Source organism: Oncorhynchus clarkii, chromosome 3, assembly GCF_045791955.1.
Source record: "Oncorhynchus clarkii lewisi isolate Uvic-CL-2024 chromosome 3, UVic_Ocla_1.0, whole genome shotgun sequence".
Taxonomy (NCBI): domain Eukaryota; kingdom Metazoa; phylum Chordata; class Actinopteri; order Salmoniformes; family Salmonidae; genus Oncorhynchus; species Oncorhynchus clarkii.
In genome coordinates this window covers 16396886-16417789 of record NC_092149.1, presented here as the reverse complement: position 1 = coordinate 16417789, position 20904 = coordinate 16396886, and the positions used below count along the sequence as shown (strand labels likewise).

Sequence of the window (20904 nt, the reverse complement as noted above, 5' to 3'; positions counted from 1 at the left end):
GACCGGTGCCAGTAAACAAAGGCAAAACAAGTAATAGTTAGTCACGAACGCTCTAGATAACAGGTAAACAACCCAATCAGTTTTGCTAGGGCGAGTAAAATAGTCAGAGTGGGGTGTTCTCTCATTTGTGTCTGGAAGTAGTTAACTAGCAAGCTAGCCAACTTTAGCCAGTTAGTTGGGTGCTTAGTTGGGACAAGCATGCATTGGTAGGCAAGCTGCAGAAGGATGAGGCTACAATTCCCTGTCATGTATCAGTGCAATTTTGACAAACATGCTGAAAAAGTGTTTATTTAATGTTCCTTTGTTAGATTTTAGCTCATCTTGCTATGGCTAGCATTAGTTGATGGTATTGTTGTTGTTTATGTGTGTAACTAAGGGAGAGAGAGCCTACCTTTTCATGGTTGTTTGATCAATAGGACTGTAAAGTTCCCAAATGTAAGAGGACTCCCGTGGTGTTTATATATTTGCAGAAATCCATTCCAAGGATATTTTGTGGGTTTTGGTGAATGTATTCTAATGATCCAAAGTCGCTGTTGCAACTGCCTGAAAACACAGTATAGTTCAAAGTGAATGATGGCAGGCCCATGTGGCAAATGGCTCGTTTGTATACTGTAGCTCTGATTGACTATTAGTGCACTGGTCTGTGTTGCCTCCGGATCGGGACAAGTTATTTGGTTTTATTTACTGCAGTGACTATTAATTGCCCAAACGTACAGGCCGCTTTCACACTCTATATTGCTATAGAATTTATTAAAATGTGAAAATGACCATATCGAAGTGGTCACTTGTCAGAATTATGTTTACAAGTGTCACATTCTTCCTGGGGCAGTATATGAACAGATTTTAAGAAGATTTCATGTTGCTAAAATGCTGTCAGTTCCGCTTTAAATGCAAGTGTTTCACACACATTATTTTCAAAGAGATGGCTAACAAGCAAGCGCTTCAATAAAAAAGTTCCACTCACCAGATGGACATTTGAAAGTTATTCTTGAAAAGGGAGACGCTAATAAATGAGCAACATCCTCTTTGATAACACCTGCTGAATCAGCTGACAACAAAAGCTAGAGTGGGAAAACTACTGCTCGCTATCGCGCAGTGACCTGTTGGCCTTCAAGGAGGCAGACGTTTCTATACGTTTTTGTAATAACAGTCCCACTCATTAAGTGAAAATGTGATTGGTTGATTCCACTGTTATTCCAAAATGTTGCCCTAATACAGTTGAATGGCAGATGCCTTTACCTAGCTTCTGATGGCCTAGTCAATGGCAGATGCCTTTACCTAGCTTCTGATGGCCTAGTCAATGGCAGATGCCTTTACCTAGCTTCTGATGGCCTAGTCAATGGCAGATGCCTTTACCTAGCTTCTGATGGCCTAGTCAATGGCAGATGTCCCCAGAGACCAGCAAAGAAAAAAATATCCATTCAGGATTTTTAGTGTTAACCCTTTCCAACAAAAACTGAAGAGATTGTCTTAATTCTATTTTTAATGATCTGATTCAAAGTCGAGACTGAGCCCGGGGGCTCTGTCTCAAACACTGGCCTACAGACAGTAAGGTCTGGCTGTGGATGGATTTGCGAATTCAGCAACATTCTCCAGTAAACCTCTTTTACAGTATAATGAATACAAATCATGAAACAGTTTGACAAGCCCTTGTCTCCTAAAAACATCTTCCATATCACTTAGTACAGGTGTTTGTCTTGGTCACACCAGTTGAGGCCACTCTCAGTTATCTCTGCATTAATATCTAAGTGTTCCAGGGTTGACCTCGTTTTCCCTAGGGGTTCCATTTCAGGAAATTGGGAACCTCTAGGGGAAAAACTGGACAGGAATCCATTGAGCTACTAATAAGTGAGGTTGGATTAGACACGCCCCACAGAAACCAGCCACCATCACTCACCAGTCGCTGAAATCGAAGTAGTTTATTTTCATGCATCTTTAGTTTCTCACAATATATTCAGGAGTTGTCATCCAACAAAATGTCTGTCAGACTGCCAATGCAGAGTTTATAAACCCAAACTTTACATTGTTAGTCTGAAGTCAAAGGGTGTTTTTTTTTACCTTTACAGAAGTGCACTCCTGTGTCAATTAAAAGGAGAGAGAGCTAGTGGGAGGTAGAGTGGGCGAGGGGGAAGACATTAGCTACAAAAGAGGGGTGGGTGAAGCTACAAGACATGAAGAAGTCAGTGAGGAGAGCGACCGAGGAACGTAACGGGCAGAGAAAAAGCATGGAACAGGAGGGAAGAGGTGTGTGGGAGAGGGGAAGACCGTGGCGATATCAGGAGGTATTGAGGAGCAGAGATGGAGCAAGTGTCAGGAAGAAATAGGGAGTGAAGTCTAAAATAAGTGTAAAATAACATGCTACCATTTTGTTCAGGTGTCAGGCACATCATATACCAGGTGAGACCCGGGAAAAAAGTTTGGGATACATTGTTTAAATGTTTTTAACACAAGTGTGTGGGGGGTGAAAAAGCATGTTACTAAGAAAAGTTTAAAGTATTTTATTGTAAGTGCAAAATTGTCCTCTTTAGTGGTCAAAACGTAAATATGATATACACCCCCACACGTGATATAATTGAAAAGCCCAATGTCTTCTCAAACAGGACTTAATAAAAACGGCTTGTATGGCCTCAGATACGGAACAAGATCTAAATGTCCACTAGAGGAATAAAATTAACTGCTGGGTCTCAGGAGGATTTAGGTTAACAGGTTTAATAACTTCCAACAGGTGGGATTACAGAATATTTCAAACTGGCAGAAATAGGACCATGGAGGAGAGAGTGAAGGAGTACGAATGGTAGCAACCGTGTCTAGCCAAGCTGGGACAGTCCAACCTGAACACACACTATTTCACTGACCAAACACATAATGCAAGAGAAGGGCATTCAATACTCCTTGTAATGAGGGCATAAATCTGACTCCACTTGCAAACACACACACGGATGACAGCGGTTGTGTGGTTAACACCAAAGGTTTATTAAAAGTCTTGATTCAGCTACAAAAAAATATGAGTATTTAAAGTATTTAGTACTGACTAGAGCTACATTAAAAAGATAAAGTTATTTTAAAAATTAAAAAACATGACTTAAAAAGATGACAAAAACAACAGAACATGTGACATACAAACTAAAAGCAGAGGAAGAGAGGGATCAGTGTCGGAGACGAGCACGTCGAGAGGTGCGGGCGATGGGTGTGGTCACCTTTGGTGTCTCACTCTCTGCCATGACAGCATCTGATTGGGTAAAAACAAACATCAGTAACATATAACAAGCAACAACTAACCAGATTTGTTCCTATGAAATTGCAAAGATTAAAATAAATGTAATTTCATTCACTGGGCTCAAATGTACTTCATGACACCATCCTGGGAAGCCAGCACCAACAATCTACTGAGAGCATGAATCAGTTTAAATGCTTTCCATCACTTTAACTGAAAAGCACTGCCAAAACTCAGACTAAAACAGATTGCACTTTCTAACAGTACAAATACCTTCTTCCTCCTCCTCTTCGTCACTGCTGAAGGTGATAACAGCTTTCTTGGAGGACTTCCGGGTTGGTTTAGGGGTCACAAAGCTATCGTCATGGCAACTGGATACAGAGGGCCTGGCTTGACCTTTGAGGGGAGAGAAAGAAAATCATGGAACATTAGCTAAAGTCTATATAATAGGCAAAAATAAATATATTCAGGAGGGAAAATTCACTGTCTACCAGAAAAGGCACTACACGTGTGTACGCTCACCTCTCTTGGGCCTGCCACCCCGTCCCTTGTTGGGTAGTGGCGTGTGAGTGGTGTTCTGGCTGGATCCAGCTCCCTCAGGCCGTTTTGTCTCCATCTCAGGGCTCTCTACGTTCTCCAGCCCCCGGGTGTGAACCGCTGTCAGACGCTTCTCAAACTCTTCCACCTGGACCTGGGGACAGAAGAATCAGAATAAGACCCAGCATGTGTATTCATTTAGAGGCACAGTCAAGAAATCAGTCTGGATAGTCAGAAAGAGTCAGGATAGTCTATAGTCTCTCACTTGTCCCAAGTTTGTTATGTATATCTGAATTCGGGGGTGGGGGGGATAAGGGCTTTCTTAGGTGGTTTGATCTGTACCTTGAGCTGTGGCTTGGCTCCTCGGCGTAGCTTAGCAGTGATGGAGAGGAGAGGCTGGTAGACTCCTGTCTCAGTCAGCTTGTCACTGTAACACTCCCAACACTCCTGGAGCCTCTTCAGCCCTCGCTCACACATAGACAGCAGAGACAGAGACACGGCCAGGTCACACCACTGACGCTCAGTCCTGGAGAGAGAATGGGGGGGAGGGGGTGAGGAAATTTGATTATTCACTTACAACAAATAGTATTTCAAGAACAGAGGACGCCTGACCTGACATTTGAAGAAATCATTCTCCGCCCATGGTCTCGATGATTCACTGTCTGTCTGTGGCTTAATCTAAAATGCCCTTTCTATGGAGGTCTGTGCTTTGAATGACGAGCCAGAAAGAGGGAAAGAGTTGGCCCTGCGTTCGCTGAACAGACGACCCAGGCCTCGAATACTCCTGAGACTGAGAGGAACTAATGCCAGCCGTTATGACATGGAGTGGGAGAACAGAAATTAGGAGATAGGAAGGAAGAGCGAGGGGAAGACGGGCTGCTCACTTTGCTGTCCTGAAGCGCTGACACAGCTTCTCCACCAGAGACTCAGTCTGTCTCTCCTTAGTGATGTAGGAAAACAGCTGCCTGAAAACAGAGACAAAGAGGGAAACATTAAAATAAGGCATTAAAACACCACTCACATATTAGCATCCCATTTCCATGTTATTCAGCACAACAGGTTTCAAACCAGAGTCACAATGTGACCCCAGCATGCCAAGTCATCCAGAGTGTGTAAAGCCTGGGAGAGAACACAGTGGGCAACAGACACAGATTAAGTAGCCCTTAGATTATTAAAGCTCGCGGGTATTTGAATAACTCCCTGCAAGACACACAATACTGATCACAACACAATATACACAGTGAGAGCAGAAGAGGCACACAGCTCAGTGTGGACACCACTCACTTCATGATGGTGTGGAAGTCTTCCTCGTTCATGGCTCTCTCTGGGTCTGACAGTCTGCTGATGATGTCTGGGAGCAGGTTGTAGATGGCATTGTCCTGGGAGGAGAGGCCACTGTGGTTTAGAACATTGGAGGATCCATGACCCTCAGTCTATGTAAAAAGTTCACCAATACACCAACTCCGATTTACAGTGCATTCGGAAAGTATTCCGTTGACTTTTTCAGCATTTTGTTACGTTCCAGCCTTATTCTAAATTTGATTAAATTGTTTCCCCCTCCTAATTACACACAATACCCCCAAAACAACAAAGCAAAAACAGGTTTAGAAATGTTTGCTAATTTGTTAAAAATAAAAACCTGAAATAGGACGTTTACATAAGTATTCAGACACTTTACTCAGTACTTTGTTGAAGCACCTTTGGAAGAGATTACAGCCTTGAGTCTTCTTGGGTATGACGCTACAAGCTTGGCACACCTGTATTTGGGCAGTTTCTCCCATTCTTCTCTGCATATCCTCTCAAGCTCTGTCAGGGTGGATGGGGAGTGTTGCTGCACAGCTATTTTCAGGTCTCTCCAGAGATGTTCGATTGGGTTCAAGTCCGGGCTCTGGCTGGGCCACTCAAGGACATTCAGAGACTCGTCCTGAGCAGGTTTTCATCAAGGATCTCTCTACATTGCGCTATTCATCTCGATCCTTACTAGTTTCCCAGTCCCTGCCATTGAAAAAAATACTGCTGCCACTATGTGTCACCGTAGGGATGGTGGCAGGTTTCCTCCAGACATAACACTTGGCATTCAGGCCAGAGTGTTCAATCTTGATTTCATCAGAACAGAGAATCTTGTTTCTCATGGTCAGAGTCCTTTAGGTGCCGTTTGGCAAACTCCAAGTGGGCTGTCATGTGCCTTTTACTGAGGAGTGGCTTCCGTCTGGCCACTACCATAAAGGCCTGATTGGTGGAGTGCTGCAGATGTGGTTGTCCTTCTGGAAGATTCTCCTATCTCCACAGAGGAACTCTAGAGCTCTGTCAGAGTGACCATCAGGTTCTTGGTCACCTCCCTGAACAAGGTCCTTCACCACCACTTGCTCAGTTTTGCTGGGCGGCCAGTTCTAGGAAGAGTCTTAGTGGTTCCAAACTTCTTCTATTTAAGAATGGAGGGCACTGTTCTTGGGGACGTTAAATGCTGCATAAAGTTTTTGGTACCCTTCCCCAGATCTGTGCCTCGAACACAATCCTGTCTCAGAGCTCTATGGACAATTCCTTCAACCTCTGCTCTGACATGCACTGTCAACTGTGGGACCTTATGTAGACAGGTGTACCCCTCTCCAAATCATATCCAATCAATTGAATTTACCACAGGTGGACTCCAATCAAGTTGTAGAAACATCAAGGCTGATCAATGGAAACAGGACGCACCTGAGCTCAATTTCAAGTCTCATAGCAAAGGGTCTGAATACTTATGTAAATAAGGTGTCAAATAAAAACACTGTTTTTGCTTTTGTCATTATGGAGTATGGTGTGTAGATTGGATAAAACAATGAACATTTTCAAATAAGCCTGTAACATAAAGTGTAGAAAAAGTCAAAAGGGTCTGAATATTTCCCGAAGGCACTGTATATCCCAATCAAATAGAAATGCCTGGAAATAATACTGTGTGTACCTTGGAGGCGAGCTCGTTGAAGAAGTTGAGTGCGAGGCTGGCGATGTGTGTCTGGGGGTCGATGAGCAGCACAGCCACCTCGCTGACCTGACCTTTGACCTTGAGCACATCCTTCAGCACTAGTTGGGTCAGAACAGTCACCGCAGTCTGCCTCACCGCCGGGTTCTCGTCACTCAGCCTAGGCAGGGGAGATAGGGACATGTTATGATGAAGAAACAACATTTAAATGGCATGCAGGTTTCTGCTCTAATCAGGATCAGCTGGGATACCATGTAAGAGAGAGACTGGCTAATCAATGACATGACATGAAGCAATCGACTACCTGGGTGAAAATACGACCAGCTATACATTGGACCTGGAGGCTTCGATGCCAATACCCCTGACTGGCATTGACCATAATCCTCTGCTATGCAGTCATTTCAGATGTACGTGTGGGAGGTACAGAAGGCCTCTACCCCGAGGAAGCTCTGACACAAAATGACTGCAGGGTCTCCCTGGCCTCCATTGTTCTAAACAGGGGAATTAATTAACCACATACACTGGGAAGGGATTTGAGGCCAGGTGGGAAAAAAAAACAATATGCAACTTCTCCTCCTGCCGTGGATTAGGACGTTTTGCAGAGGAACCAGACTCGCCGGGTGTGTAGTCTGCTATACAGTAGATGGTCATAAGCCACAGCTTCAGTATAATTAACTATGCCTGTAAAACAGTGCATTACCATTAGAGTAAAAATCATGTTTAATACCCTTATCAGTCCTCTCCCAGGGAGGGCTGTCTGTCTTTGAGGAGACCCAACACAATGGAGGTGTGTGGGAGACAATTACTGACCGCTACAAAACACTTACCATGAGGAAAAACCTGGGGATTAGTGTTCATAGTGAAAAGCCTGGAAAACACTATTCATCTGAAACACCTCAAACGTAAGAATAACCAAGCATCATAATTAGCACTATACAAAGACAAACAGAACTAGTGGAATGAAGAGATAACGAATTGTAATTAAACTTAATGGGGAAGGGGTATGGCTTCAGTGCATCTCAATGTGGGAGGAACAACCAGCAATCATCATTAAGCTTTCTTCAATGAAGTCCCCATCCTTCCTACGGAGTATAACATATGGCATTACCTGAAATTATCCCCCTTCTCCCTCCGATCTACTCATTGTATAATTATACCACCAAGTAGTTCTGGACACAATCAGAACCTTCAAGCTGTTCTAGGCCTTTCTGCTCAAATTTTATTTGAATGCACGAGCGAGCAGCCCATGGTTGCCACAGTCCAGAAGAGAGGTTGGAGTTCTGAAGAGCACAGTACAATGTACTGTCATGCTATAGCAGAGGTCAAGAATGCTAGTGGAGGACATGACAGCATTTTACAATGCTTCCTATTGGTTTTTTCCTGTTCTGAACATATGGAAATAGGTTTTCGATAAACTGGTTCAGTAGACTGCAGCAGCAGGACGGGGGCGCCTGAAGCAACATTAGCAGACAACCAGATATGGAACGAGCTTGAAGCCCTCAGCCATCCTCATCTAATAGCCACGTTTACCTAAATTAAAAAAGACACACAATCCATAGTACAAACAGCTGGGTAATTAAATAAAGATGTGCTTGTTTGCTCCTTCCATATTCTAAACAAGTTCTATTAGCTGCTTGGTTAATATTTAGTCACTGAATGACAGTGGCTTGTGGGGGGTGCACACCTGGTACAGAGGTTCTGGGTCCTGGTGTTTGGATTACCTGGTACAGAGGTTCTGGGTCCAGGTGTTTGGATTACCTGGTACAGAGGTTCTGGGTCCAGGTGTTTGGATTACCTGGTACAGAGGTTCTGGGTCCAGGTGTTTGGATTACCTGGTACAGAGGTTCTGGGTCCAGGTGTTTGGATTACCTGGTATAGAGGATCTGGGTCCAGGTGTTTGGATTACCTGGTATAGAGGTTCTGGGTCCAGGGCTCCAGGATGTTGGGGAAGCGGACGGTGAGGTCTCCCAGGCCGATGATGGCGTTGGCCCTGACGACTGGCAGAGAGGAGCGCTCCAGCACCGTGAACAGGAGACGGATGTGCTCCTCACACACTGACGGACTGACAGAGTAGAGGGGACAGGTTGACAGCAGGAGAGGGGATAGAGGTTGACAGCAGGAGAGGGGATAGAGGTTGACAGACACACACCACACAAAGGAAAATTATAGAAAAACAATGTAGTCTGACCTGATCATCATGTACTGTGAGAGGGCCAGGCAGGCAGCGGTGGTGAGCTGGGGGTGGCAGTATCTCCCTGGGGAACTACACACCCTCACCAACAGGGGCAGGAACGAGCACAACAGGTTCTCCTCTGGGGGGAGGAGATGTGGTTGTCAAGGCAATTAAATCACACCAGGAAAAATGACAGTTTTGAAAAAGTTATGCCTTTCTTACCAGCCAGCAGCTCAGTCTCACAGATCTTCCTGATCAGCTCTGCCTCGGTGTCCTCAGCAGAAGCACCCATCAACCCAAGTTCTTCCTCCACAGAACTGTCATTGGCCGCTTGCTGTGGGAAACATGGATCATGACAGTTGATTAAGAACTCCCTGTTCATGTCTAGTCTACTGAAAAGTTAGTGATTTAATCTAAAAGAGTAATTAGGAAGAAGTTAGCTGTTGAATTTAGCCCCCTGTTGGGAAGAATCATCAAGACCTGTCAATCACCGTGTTGCGTGACCAAAATTAAACTCATCAAGCGTTTCCCAGGGAGAAAAGTCACTGATTGGCAAGACAATCCTGCTCACCAGGAGACTCATCAACATCCTTTTCTGATAACATTTGGTTTATGAAATGCAATGAGAATCAATTTGACACAAATAGTAAAAGCTCCTTAAACACAGAACATGTGTATATCCCAGCAGTCTCATTACCACTAGGTTTGCAGTATCCTAATTATGACCATTATGTGAATTATTGCATCATTGGTTTGGATTTCCTAAAAATACTGGACATCATTGTGTTCTCAGGGCGGCAGGGTAGCCTAGTGGTTAGAGCGTTGGACTAGTAACCGAAAGGTTGCAAGTTCATATCCCCGAGCTGACAAGGTCGCTCTGCACCTGAACAGGCAGTTAACCCACTGTTCCTAGGCAGTCATTGAAAATAAGAATTTGTTCTTAACTGACTTGCCCAGTTAAATAAAGGTAAAATAAAATAATTAAATTCCTCCATGTCCAGACTGACCTTGGCCTTACGAGAGGGTACCTTCGCCTTCTCCTCCCTCTCTTCTGTCTCTCCTCTCCTCCTCCGCAGCTCAGTGCTGACGCTGCGCTCCAGGTGGGACACCTGCCAGAACGCCACGCAGCCACACAGAGACAGCAGCTGGGCCAGGGACACGCAGCTCACCGCAGGAACTAGAAGGACAGGAACACCGTACTGATCATGAAGTACCAATACAAAGTACTGGTCATCATAATACTAGGCACAGTGAAAGAGAACTGGAGAAAGTCATCTATCTACTACTTTGTTTTACCAGAGTGCACCAACTTTTAAAATAAATATCCACTCTGTCTCTCACCTTGTTCTCCCTGCTCCTCAGGGTCCTGAGATGCACCCGGCAACTGGCTGACATCCTTGTTTGCTGGCAACTGGCTGACATCCTTGTTTGCTAACATCTCCCCGCCCTCCGCAATCTGGTCCAATAGCAGACGAGAGCAGCGCTGGAGGAGGCGGGAGCAGAGCTGGTCTGGGGACTCGGACAGGAAGTACAGCAGACGGACAGCCTGCTCCATGAAGCTCTGCCAATGAGGGTCCGCCATCACCACACCTGGGGCGGGACCAGACAGACAGTCAGTTAAGAGAGTCAGGGGCAGAGACACTACATTCTTCCACTCAAGAGACAGTGTGTACACACCTTCAGCGATGGCTTGTGTGAGGCAGGTAAAGAGCTGGTTGTCCTGAGGCAGTCTGAATGGAGCTCCTTTGCATTGCTGGGGGGGACAATTCAACTCAATCACTTTACACAATTCAAACTCTATAGGGCTGACCCCATTTCGTCACCTGGTAGATTGTTTAGTTCAGGCTGTTGGTTGACAGATTTTAGTCAAGCAGTTAAAAAAAAAAAAGTTCCTGTCTGATTCCCACCTGTCTCAGTGGACTAATCCATTGCAGAGGCCACGGGGATGGCACAGTTCATCACTCTAAGACATGAGCTACTGAACTTGTAAGTGATTATATTTTGTAAGAAAATGGTGCAACAGTAATAAACATTATTTTAGAACAAATGCAGTTTCTCACACGATGGATAGCGGGAGAAGGCGCTGTCCGCGGTTCTGAAACGTAATCTTCAGTGCGCCACTGAATTGGCGCCTTTCCCTTTATGTTGCTATGTGCATAATAGCTAAGTTAACCAGCATATTGTTGTTGCGAACAATGCGGCAGAAGCAGAGTAAGGAGAAGAGAAAATAGCCCTAGCCTTAATTGTCTAAGAAACTTGAGGAAACTAACGTAGATATATAATCCATAGCATAACTGTTAAAACGTCCCTGGCTTTATAAATCATCAATTTCTACAGAAATAAAACAGATCCTGTTTGTTGCCAGTTTGAGTGTTTAATAGCCTACTGATTCCGTGAGCACCAAGCCTCTAACAGCCACAGAATGGCAGATAAAGCAACTTCAAATGTGGCTGTTTTTAATCTTTGCTGTAATAAAGGATGTAGATTTTTGTTAGAACAGACTAAATTTGAAGTTGTTTACACAGTTCCAAACAGGCAGAAAATATTGAAATCTAATAGGACTGGGCAGAGGTGCAGTCATGATGGGTGGGCCTGGGTCCACGCACTACGGAGCCAGGCCCAGCCAATCAGAATACATTTTCCCACACAATTAAAAACAGAAATACTGCTCAGCATCCAGCCTCCCCCTCAGACGATCCCACAGGTAAAGAAGCTAGATGTGTCGGGATCTTTTATTTCAGCTCATGAAAAATGGGACCAACACTTTACATGTTTATATTTTTGTTCAGTATAGTTATGTGACTTTTGGTCAACCAAGATAGTATTTATTTTTGTCTGGGACAGCCCTAGACCTCTAGAAAGTCTAGGCCGGGAATCTACGTGTGGGTTCTTACCCTGACATGGTCAGTGATGTTACAGATGGTGATAACTGAGTCTCTGGCCAGTAAGAAGTCTTCAGTCAACTTCTCTCCTAGAGCCACAGAGCACAGAGTGTCCAGGTTACTGAGGACCACCTCCCTCTCCGCTCTACACAGAGAAACACACAATTACATTAGTCACACTGAATAATCTAAAATGCCACATCTAATCTGATACAAGAACACACATACAAACACGCTATTACACAGCAACTTTAGTGTGGGGTGCACAAATGTTCTTATCAGTAAATGTACATACTGCCATGTCTACACACAACAGAGTAGTAGGCTACGTCATTTAAATTATGCCCAGGCTCCAGATTAATTAATCATCTCATTGGTGCTCGGGCCCTGCGCAGAACACACAGTCTACGGGGGATTGTGTGTAGGAGGGAGGGTTAGAGGAAGTGAGGGGAGGATTCAACAGGTTACGGAAAGAGAGGAGGCACGGTATTGTCCATTACAGTGTGGGTGGACTGCAGATAGTCCCCCTCACCCCTCCACCGGCAGTGGCTGTCTTTGAAGGAGACAGAATGTGTGTTTAAAACGCTTGTTCTTCATTGAAAACCCTGGCGGTGAGCCCAGATGTGTGTGGTCGTGACTTAGACTCAATGGAGAGAAGTCTGTGTACTCTGCTGTGCTCCTACTGACAGACTAAAGGCGCCAGCATGCTTCAGTTCAGCTAACCAAATGAGTATGCTAGCATACTCTTAAAAGACATTACCTTTAACGACGAAAAAAAGAGTCAATAGTACTGTTTGTCCATTTTGAGACAGCGTAGCCAGTACACTTCCTCAAAATAGTCTGAATTAATCTAAGATAGAAATTAATGACAGAGTTCACGTTTATGCTCAGGATATCATTTTTTTTGTTTTTGCAACTAAGATGTTTTCGGCAGTATTTCTCAATGAAAAAACATGCACGAAAACGAGTCGTCTCTCGCTGAATGACAGACTATTGAAGAATCCCTACTGTTGACCAATCACCGACAAAGGGGTGTAGACTTGGTGCCCCCGAACTGAAAAAACCTAAGTCTAAAATAAACATGTCACAAGATGTAATAATATATGCACGTCTTCTGAAGTGTTACAGATGGGAAGCATGCAGGCGCCTTAATGAGGTTCAGTGGACAAATTAACCAATGCCAGACTGTTGAGACAAAGCCAAGCACCACAGGTAGGAGTTGCCAATAGGTACAGACCTAGAAACAGTTTACCATACGTCAATAAGGGAACATTGTCAATGGGAGGTTAACAGCAAAACTGGACTTGGATCAGTCTCATATTAAACAAAGATCAAGAGATTAAGATATTAGTAAAATGGCCACAAGGCCAACATAAATGTTACTTTCACTTTTAACTCAACCCCTCCGAAAGACAGGTGTAGAAGCCCTCAGATTACCAAAGAAGAGCGCTCATGGACAACTGAATATTGAGGAGAGGTGGGGTTCTCCCTGCCTCACGCATACAGACAAACACACGTCAGTCACACTGTCAGCACCCTCCCACTATTCTCTACCGTGTCTCTTTAACGGGAGAAACATGTGGGTGGGGCCATGTCACTGTAGGCCGGCCCTTACAGCAGAGCAGCCAATCTTCGCTACACTGCCAAGATTACCGGCCAATCAAGACAAAGGAGAACCCAACTCTCTCGTTCAGTTGGCTCGCATTCGCCTTGGTCTCATCATTGGGCAAGAAGTCAAAGGGGACTTAAAGACAGAGGTGTGGAGTTAGAACTTGTGTTTGTGTGTGGGCCTTACCGTGCAGCCATTCCCAGAAGCAGCACTGCTGCTCGTCTGTGCAGGCTGGAGGTCTCTCGTTTGCCAGTGAACCTCTCCCACAGAACCTGCACCACCGTGGACTGCAGGCTGCTGCCACCACCAAAAAACTCCTGGACCTGGAACGACATGAGAGGTGGTGTTGGAACAGATTAGATGAGAGAGAGAGCATGGGGTTAATTACTGAAAGACAGGATGGCTAGAGAGTAATCAGTAAAGAGTAAGGGCTAACAATCACTGGGTAATATTGATGACAGGATGGATAATAAAAGACTAATAAGAGAAACTCACTATCTCCTCCAGACACTGGATTGTCCCCAGAGAGGCATCCACCATCAGTTCAGACAGACTGTCCACTAGAGTCTGAGCTTTAGCCCTGAGAGGAGAGAGAGAGTCAGGCACCAGAGCAGAGCCCATTGAAGGTTGATGAAGTCGCTCCAAGACATTGTTCTACGGTCAATTGTGCAATTTCCCACCTCAACTTCTACCTCGAGTCTGCACCTCTTTCAGCAGCAATGTGCTAGTGGGAGCAAGATTAACAAATGCACAGCAGAAAATGTAGTACAGGATGTTTTCACACAGGCAGCCCAATTCTGTTAAATGTTTTGGCACTAATTGGTCTTTTGACCAATCACAAATTTTTTCACATCATTTCAGAGCTGATCGGTCAAAAGACCAATTAGTGAAAATAAGATCAGAATGGGATTGCATGTCTATAAATGCAGCCCGAGAATTGAAACCGCGCAGGAGGCGGTGCAAATTGGTAGTGGGATCGAGGGACCTGAGGGGTTGATAGAAAGTTTGAAGGTGTGACAGCGTACCTGGTGTTGTCTCCCTGGGGGTTAAGGTAGAGGCGTCTGTAGGCCTGCACCACAGCATCTTTAATGGCAGCGTCAGTAGACCAGACCAGAGGCAGCATCTTCCTCACGCCAGTCAGAGAGTTCGCCACACTGAACTCGCATACTGTCACACAGAACTGCACCGCCTCCTGGACCACTGAGACACATTCATTCCTCAATACCCCACACATTACATTGTCTCAGAACACATGCATGGAGTCATTGGGGTGAGATGTTGACTGTGCAGGTGATAAAGGTATGGTAATGCAGGTGTAGGTAAGATGAGGTGTGTTTGTACCTGAGGTAGTCTTCCAGTAGAGCATGGTGTTGATGACAGCGATGGCTCTCTCCACCTGCAGGGCAAAGCTCTCAGTGTCTTTCAGATACTGCAACAGCATCTCCTGTTTCTTCAGCTCGCTCTCCTCCACCCCTTCCTTCCCCCCATCCCCTGCTCTCTCCTTCTGGGGGGTGGAAGGCAGGTCCTCTCTGATCTCAGAGGTGTCCTGGTCAGGACCTGGGGAGGAACAGAGGTCAGATTAGAAAAATGTTCCAATGAGAGCAGAGGCAAACATCTTAAATCCTGTCAGTGTGAGCACACATTTGTTCCAGGCCACACGATTTAACTAAATAGTGGTCTAAAATGAAGACCAGTGTTAGTTCTCAGGTGTTAGAGCTAGGTTTGGGTGATTCACCAGTAGAAAACATTTTCACCCACCCCATCAGTATTGCTGTCATCCAAAACTACACCTCCTACACTGCTGAAAGCCCACAGCACTAGATTGACCTTAATTACATTTTGATTGGTTATAGCATACTCTTATTCTAGCACTGATTTCACCACTTGTTTTTGAAGGCTTGGTACTGAATCATTTGTTTAATTGATATGAAAGTGTTTTGATTGAGTGATTACGACTCTTTCAGCAGAGTGCTGGTTAGTTCTGAATAGAGTTTACTTACTAGACGTGTATTATGCGGTTCTTTCAAAGTGCACTTACTATAAGTCGGTTCTAGATAAGAGCATGCACTAAATGACCCAACATTTTCAGAATGCTAACTTTTCCCCCTCCCTTTCTATCTCCTACACTTAACCAATACACATTCTTGGTGATGTGATTGACAGACAGAGTTCAGTACCTTTGAAGAGCAGGGCCAGTGTGTCCAAGAGAGTCTCGGGGGTGAGAGTGGTCAGAGACGAGAACATCTCAGACTCTGGGAACAGGCTGTGTGCTAGCACACACAGACGCACTGCATTCCTGATACACAAACAACAATCAGTTATTATGTGATGACTGTAGAGTTCAGCTTGGAATGCCAATTGGTATCTCATTTCTATAAACAGTTGATCTTGACTTGTTACAAATCTAGTCACGTGGGCAGTGTTTCAAAGTTATTTGATTTTGCCTATTGGATAGGATAAAATGGATAGAAATAGAATGAATAGAACGAGCCCCCCACTTACCGGTATTTGTTGACGCGGAGGAACTGGGCGATCTGTACGGCGGTGGCCCTGTCGTCCTCCTCTCCAACCTCGTCCTCCTCCCTCTCCTGCTGTTCCCCCTCACTGGTGGGCTCCAGCTCCGCTCTGACGGTGAGGAGCAGCTCAGGCTCCATAGCGGCCCACAGCTCGGAGGCCTTGATCACTGCCACTAGACAGAGAGACCAAAGGAATATGGTTAAATGGGAAATCAACACTAAAATCATTTTGCATCATGATGATGTGGCTGGTGACACTGCTTCTCGAAAGTCCAATATCTTCAAAACTTGACTGCTGACATGAAAAACATTTTTTGGGACTGTATCAGGGGATTAATGAAAAAATAAAATTGAGCTTGAGTGGAGTTTCCCTTTAATGATATAGTTTGGACAAAAGAGGCAGAAGAAGCTCAGAATGAATGAATTCTATTGTTACAAAGCCCTCAGATTAACAAAGAAGAGCGCTCAAGGCCAACTGAATATTGAGGAGAGGTTCTCCATGCCTCACACATACAGACAAACACACGTCAGTCACACTGTCAGCACCCTCCCACTATTCTCTACAGTGTTTCTTTAACGGGAGAAGCATGTGGGTGGGGCCAAGTCACTGTAGGCCGGCCCTTACAGCAGAGCAGCCAATCTCCGCTACACTGCCAAGATTACCGGCCAAATCGAGACGAGAGATCCCAACCCTCTTTCAGTTGGCTCACATTCGCCTTGGTCTCATCATTGGGCATTATAGAAAAGATAAATATAAAAGGTGGGGTGTGTATAATTTACCAGGTGCGTTTTCCTGCAGTCTCTCTCTAAGCTCTCGGAGTTTATCCATCTCCTTCTCCAGGGGTTTCTTCAGGTCAGCACTGCTCAACTACAGATGAAAAAAACAATTGTAAGACACTGTGTTGTGTGTGTACTTCACAGTAGTGGTTGTTCGAGTGTGTGCGTGCACCTTGCAGCTGTAGGGGTTGTGCGCGATGAAGGCAGCCAGTAGCTGGATGGCACTCTTGACCACATTGATGGATTTGTCCATCAGCCTTCCCACTGCCAACCCCATCACTTCACTGTACCTGTTCAGGGGCAGAGCCTGGTGGTGGTGGGGGGGGAAAAAATCACACAGGACATTACAGGAACATTCTGTAATCCCAGCGGAAGTGATGCTCTCCTTGTCGCCTTTCCTTCAAAAACAAAATAGTCAGGTTTTTGCTGTAAATAAAATAATTCAAATAATTTCTGTGGGGCTTGAGAATGACAATCAAACAGGGATGATGTTGAGGGACAATTCACTTCAAACCAGCACAGAAGTGTTGGTGACTTTACTGAATGTTGAGGCCACTGCATAGCTGTCACTAAGATTTCTGAATGCCCTCAGATTACCAAAGAAAATGTTCATAGCCATTGCAAAGGCCATAAACCAAGAGTTGTGTCTCCTTGCCAATTGAAACATATTCTCACACTCACAAAGACTTTCAGCAGCCTCCATCCTGCCTTCTCCCATGTCTCTGGGATGGGCAGAGGATGAGGAGGACTGCTAGTTTACTGTAGGTGGGCCCTTACAGCAGAGCAGCCAATCTTCACCACACTGCCAAGATTACCCACCAATCAACAGGAAGGAGAACAATCTCTCAGCCTGATTGGCTCATACTTGCCATGATCTCATCACTGGGCATTGGTGAATACATAATACTGCAGTTTCATAACAGTGCAAGTAGCATCCGGAATTTGCTTCATACATCAACATAGTTGTTTGGGATACACTTTTAGAGATGTAAGCACACACACTCGCACCTTGCTGTTGACGATGCGCGTGTAAACCTGCAGCACTCGGGCCCTGACGTAGGAGTGTGTGTCGTGGAGGTGCTCCTGCAGTGTGTCCATGAAGCGGTCCCTGTCAGCTCTGCCAGACTCATCCAGTCCATCTCCACTCAGGACCCTGACCAGAACCTCTCCCAACACTTCACACACTGCCACACGCAAACTAGGGCTCTGCAGGCACAGAGAGGTTTGAACATTCAGTAATGACAAGTTATTAAGGACATAATGATTGATCAAAGGAAGCACAATTTCAAGGGAAAAAGTAGTACTAAAAAACCTCATGTTGGGGATCATGGTGTATGAGTTACCTCACCCTCCAGGTGTGTGAGTAACACACTGATGTTATGGATCATGGTGTATGAGTTACCTCGCCCTCCAGGTGTGTGAGTAACACACTAATGTTGGGGATCATGGTGTCTGGGACCAGGGTGCCCAGTTCAGACAGGAAGCTGGAGAAGGCCTTGACCCCTGACCCCTCTCTGGCCAGCTCCTCACTAGACTTCTGACCGATCTCCCTGAGAGAGGAGGTTCAGTATAGAAAACAGGGCATCAGAACAGAGACGTCATACACATTCCAACTCAAGTCGCTAATATGTTTCTCTCGCAACACTTTATAAACAGGGATAAAAAGGACATGACACAAGGACCTTAGACATTCTAGCGGTAAATTATACACCAATACAGAAAGTAATCTCTTCAACTGACCTCATGACCTCTCCTACAATAGCCTTGACTCCATACTCAGTGCTCCACACAGACACCGCCTGGGCACACACTGACGACAGCTGCTCAAAGTGCTGCAGCAGCTGGATCACCTTCACACTGGCACCTGTGGATGGAGAAAGAGAGGACATCAGTACAACGCTTCACTTGAACACCATACCACTAATACAAAGGCAGTGGAGCAGTAACATTTGCATGCATCAGTATAGGTTCTATGGAGCTGTCTAATAACAGTGGTTTGGGGGTGTTGAGTTACTGACCCAGAAGGTGGTTGTATTTCTTGACCTGCACCCCCAGCAGGTGAATGATGGCGTCTCTGGTGGGCTTGTTCTTCACGTGGCTGATGGTTGGGTTCTCCAGGAGCTTATAGCAGCAGCATGTCACACAGCTGAGGACATAAAGTATACTGTAAGTCCTGTAGACTGCTGCTCATCGCTCACTATGTTCTCTACCTAGAGTGAAACTCCACAAACCCATGTTTCCTCCAGCCCCACACACTCATCCACAGTCTGGCCCTCTCACCTGATGAACTCCTCCTCGACCAAAGAGAGGCTCCAAAGGGAGCGGATGTCCAGCTGAAGGAGCTGTGTTAGAGCCTGCAGCACCGTCTCCCTCTCAGAGTCCCACTGTAGTAGACCTTCTCCTGCAGCCTTCCCCTTCTTACTGCCCTGAGGGAGTCGACAGAAAGTTCACTTCAAACTGTCAACACAGTACAGGACTCGGGAGGGTTGAGATTCTAGATTGACTGAAAGGGTATACTGTACTATCCTTATGCAGTTACAATATCCTTATGCAGTTAGAGTGACTCCTTGTTTATGAGGCCACTATGCATAGCAGTCACAAAAATCTGGGTGTGGTTTTTGAATGCCCTCAGATTACCAAAGAAAAATGTCATAGCCATAGCAAAGGCCATCAACGAAGAGTTGTGTCTCCATGCCAACTGAAACATATTCTAACACAAAGCATTTCAGCAGCCTCCGTCCTGCCTTCTCCCATGTCTCTGGGATGGGCAGAGGATGAGGAGGACTGCTAGTTTACTATAGGTGGGCCCTTACAGCAGAGCAGCCAATCTTCACCACTCTGCCAAGATTACCCACCAATCAGGAGGAAGGAGCACACTCTCAGCCTGATAGGCTCATACTTGCCATGATCTCATCACTGGGCATTAGTGGGTGTATTAATTGACTATAGAGCATGCTATGAGACTACATATTCCAATATGACTGGGTGCAGAAGGACCTACCTTACTGGGTGCAGTGACGATACTCTGCCTGTAAGAGTCACTCTCCAGGATTTCTGTGAGCTTGCAGAGGAGGAATACACTCATTTTGACAGCATTGAGCTGCTCCTTGCGGTCCGGGGCGGAGAGTGAGGCGTTGAGGAGGAGGGAGGGCAGGGAGACGGACAGGCCACTCACCACTAATAGAGAACGCAATGAAATACGGATGAGGACTTCGACTGAATAGTGAGCACTAGCAGGCACAAGTATGCCATCATGTGTATAAGTTGAAAGACATTTCAACACACACCATCACAAACACTGACCTTGTATGAGTAACTCCAGGGTGTCCTCTTTCACACTCATGTCCACTTTATGGCAATGCCTGTGACATACAATAGAATGCAACATGAGTCAAAATTCGAGAAGTCACATCATAGTTGTGGTAGGTTTAAGAAATAAAAAATACAATAATTTGGGTAAATGTAGCTACTCACTGCAGCACAGTGTAACCCGTGTCAAAGTGTTCCAGGATACACAATGGACCCTGGCTTCTCAGTGCAGCCTTGAAACCTGGAAAATATATAGAATAGTAAAGGAGTTGCTTGGTCAGATTTCAGGATGACAATAGTCTAACAATTGTAAGTCTGTAACAAACTATGGGATATTTACTGTTGAGATGGGAGGGCAGTTGTTTAGGGGAGACGACATCCTGAACCACGTACTGGTTAATGCCCCCAGTCTTCACCAGGTCACCCACGCACACAGGCACAAAGAAGTCCCACGACATCACTATACACGAAAAAAACGTGTTAGCCGTCTGGTTGACATTCTAGGTATCGTTAATTATAGTAAGGTAAATTCATTCCATGTAGCTAGAAACGACCCAATCACACTAATTTATTAACAAAGTTAACTTGGTCAAAAGAAAGCTAGCTATTAGTTACGTGTTTGTTTCGATTTATTCGCGAACTAGTTAACGTTAGTTAGCTACCTTAGTTAGCCACAATATAACTTTAGCTAGCTACGTTAATTTATTTTAAGATAGCTACAGTATTTAACGTTGATTTTAGTCAACTAACTGACTAGCTATATTTCACAACTAAGAAAAAGTCCAAACATAAGTAACGTTAACCAAGTATAACAAACTTACCAATATTTTTTTTAGCGCTCTTAGCCACAATTTCGGATCTTTAGAAACTGTTGAACAGATTGAAACAGCACGGTTCTACTCTAAACGGTTTGTGGCGAAGGGTTTTG

General features: G+C 45.1%; 1 protein-coding gene and 4 non-coding genes across 5 annotated transcripts; all 5 read right to left on the bottom strand.

Moving 5' to 3' along the window:
- Positions 1–2949: 2949 nt before the first annotated feature.
- Positions 2950–20883, bottom strand: LOC139389453 (non-SMC condensin I complex, subunit D2). Its single transcript, XM_071136221.1, has 32 exons — positions 20798–20883; positions 20317–20436; positions 20142–20217; positions 19971–20029; positions 19669–19844; positions 18948–19093; positions 18686–18813; positions 18408–18531; positions 18070–18217; positions 17676–17873; positions 16840–16974; positions 16671–16758; positions 15877–16063; positions 15552–15670; positions 14716–14931; positions 14400–14574; positions 13870–13954; positions 13561–13697; positions 11778–11910; positions 10561–10636; positions 10225–10473; positions 9891–10060; positions 9106–9217; positions 8899–9022; positions 8617–8772; positions 6693–6870; positions 5036–5130; positions 4636–4716; positions 4094–4277; positions 3737–3905; positions 3488–3610; positions 2950–3229 (listed from the first exon to the last, which is right to left on the bottom strand). The coding sequence occupies exons 2-32, from the start codon at positions 20432–20434 to the stop codon at positions 3147–3149; spliced, it is 4248 nt and encodes a 1415-aa protein (XP_070992322.1). The 5' UTR covers positions 20435–20436; positions 20798–20883; the 3' UTR covers positions 2950–3146.
- LOC139406247 (small nucleolar RNA U85) lies at positions 13189–13493 on the bottom strand. Its single transcript, XR_011633967.1, has one exon. It is a non-coding gene; the product is annotated as a small nucleolar RNA U85 (small nucleolar RNA).
- LOC139406246 (small nucleolar RNA U85) lies at positions 16329–16625 on the bottom strand. Its single transcript, XR_011633966.1, has one exon. It is a non-coding gene; the product is annotated as a small nucleolar RNA U85 (small nucleolar RNA).
- LOC139406242 (small nucleolar RNA U85) lies at positions 17251–17555 on the bottom strand. The gene has a single exon (XR_011633963.1). It is a non-coding gene; the product is annotated as a small nucleolar RNA U85 (small nucleolar RNA).
- On the bottom strand, positions 19291–19589 carry LOC139406243 (small nucleolar RNA U85). Its single transcript, XR_011633964.1, has one exon. It is a non-coding gene; the product is annotated as a small nucleolar RNA U85 (small nucleolar RNA).
- Positions 20884–20904: the final 21 nt, after the last annotated feature.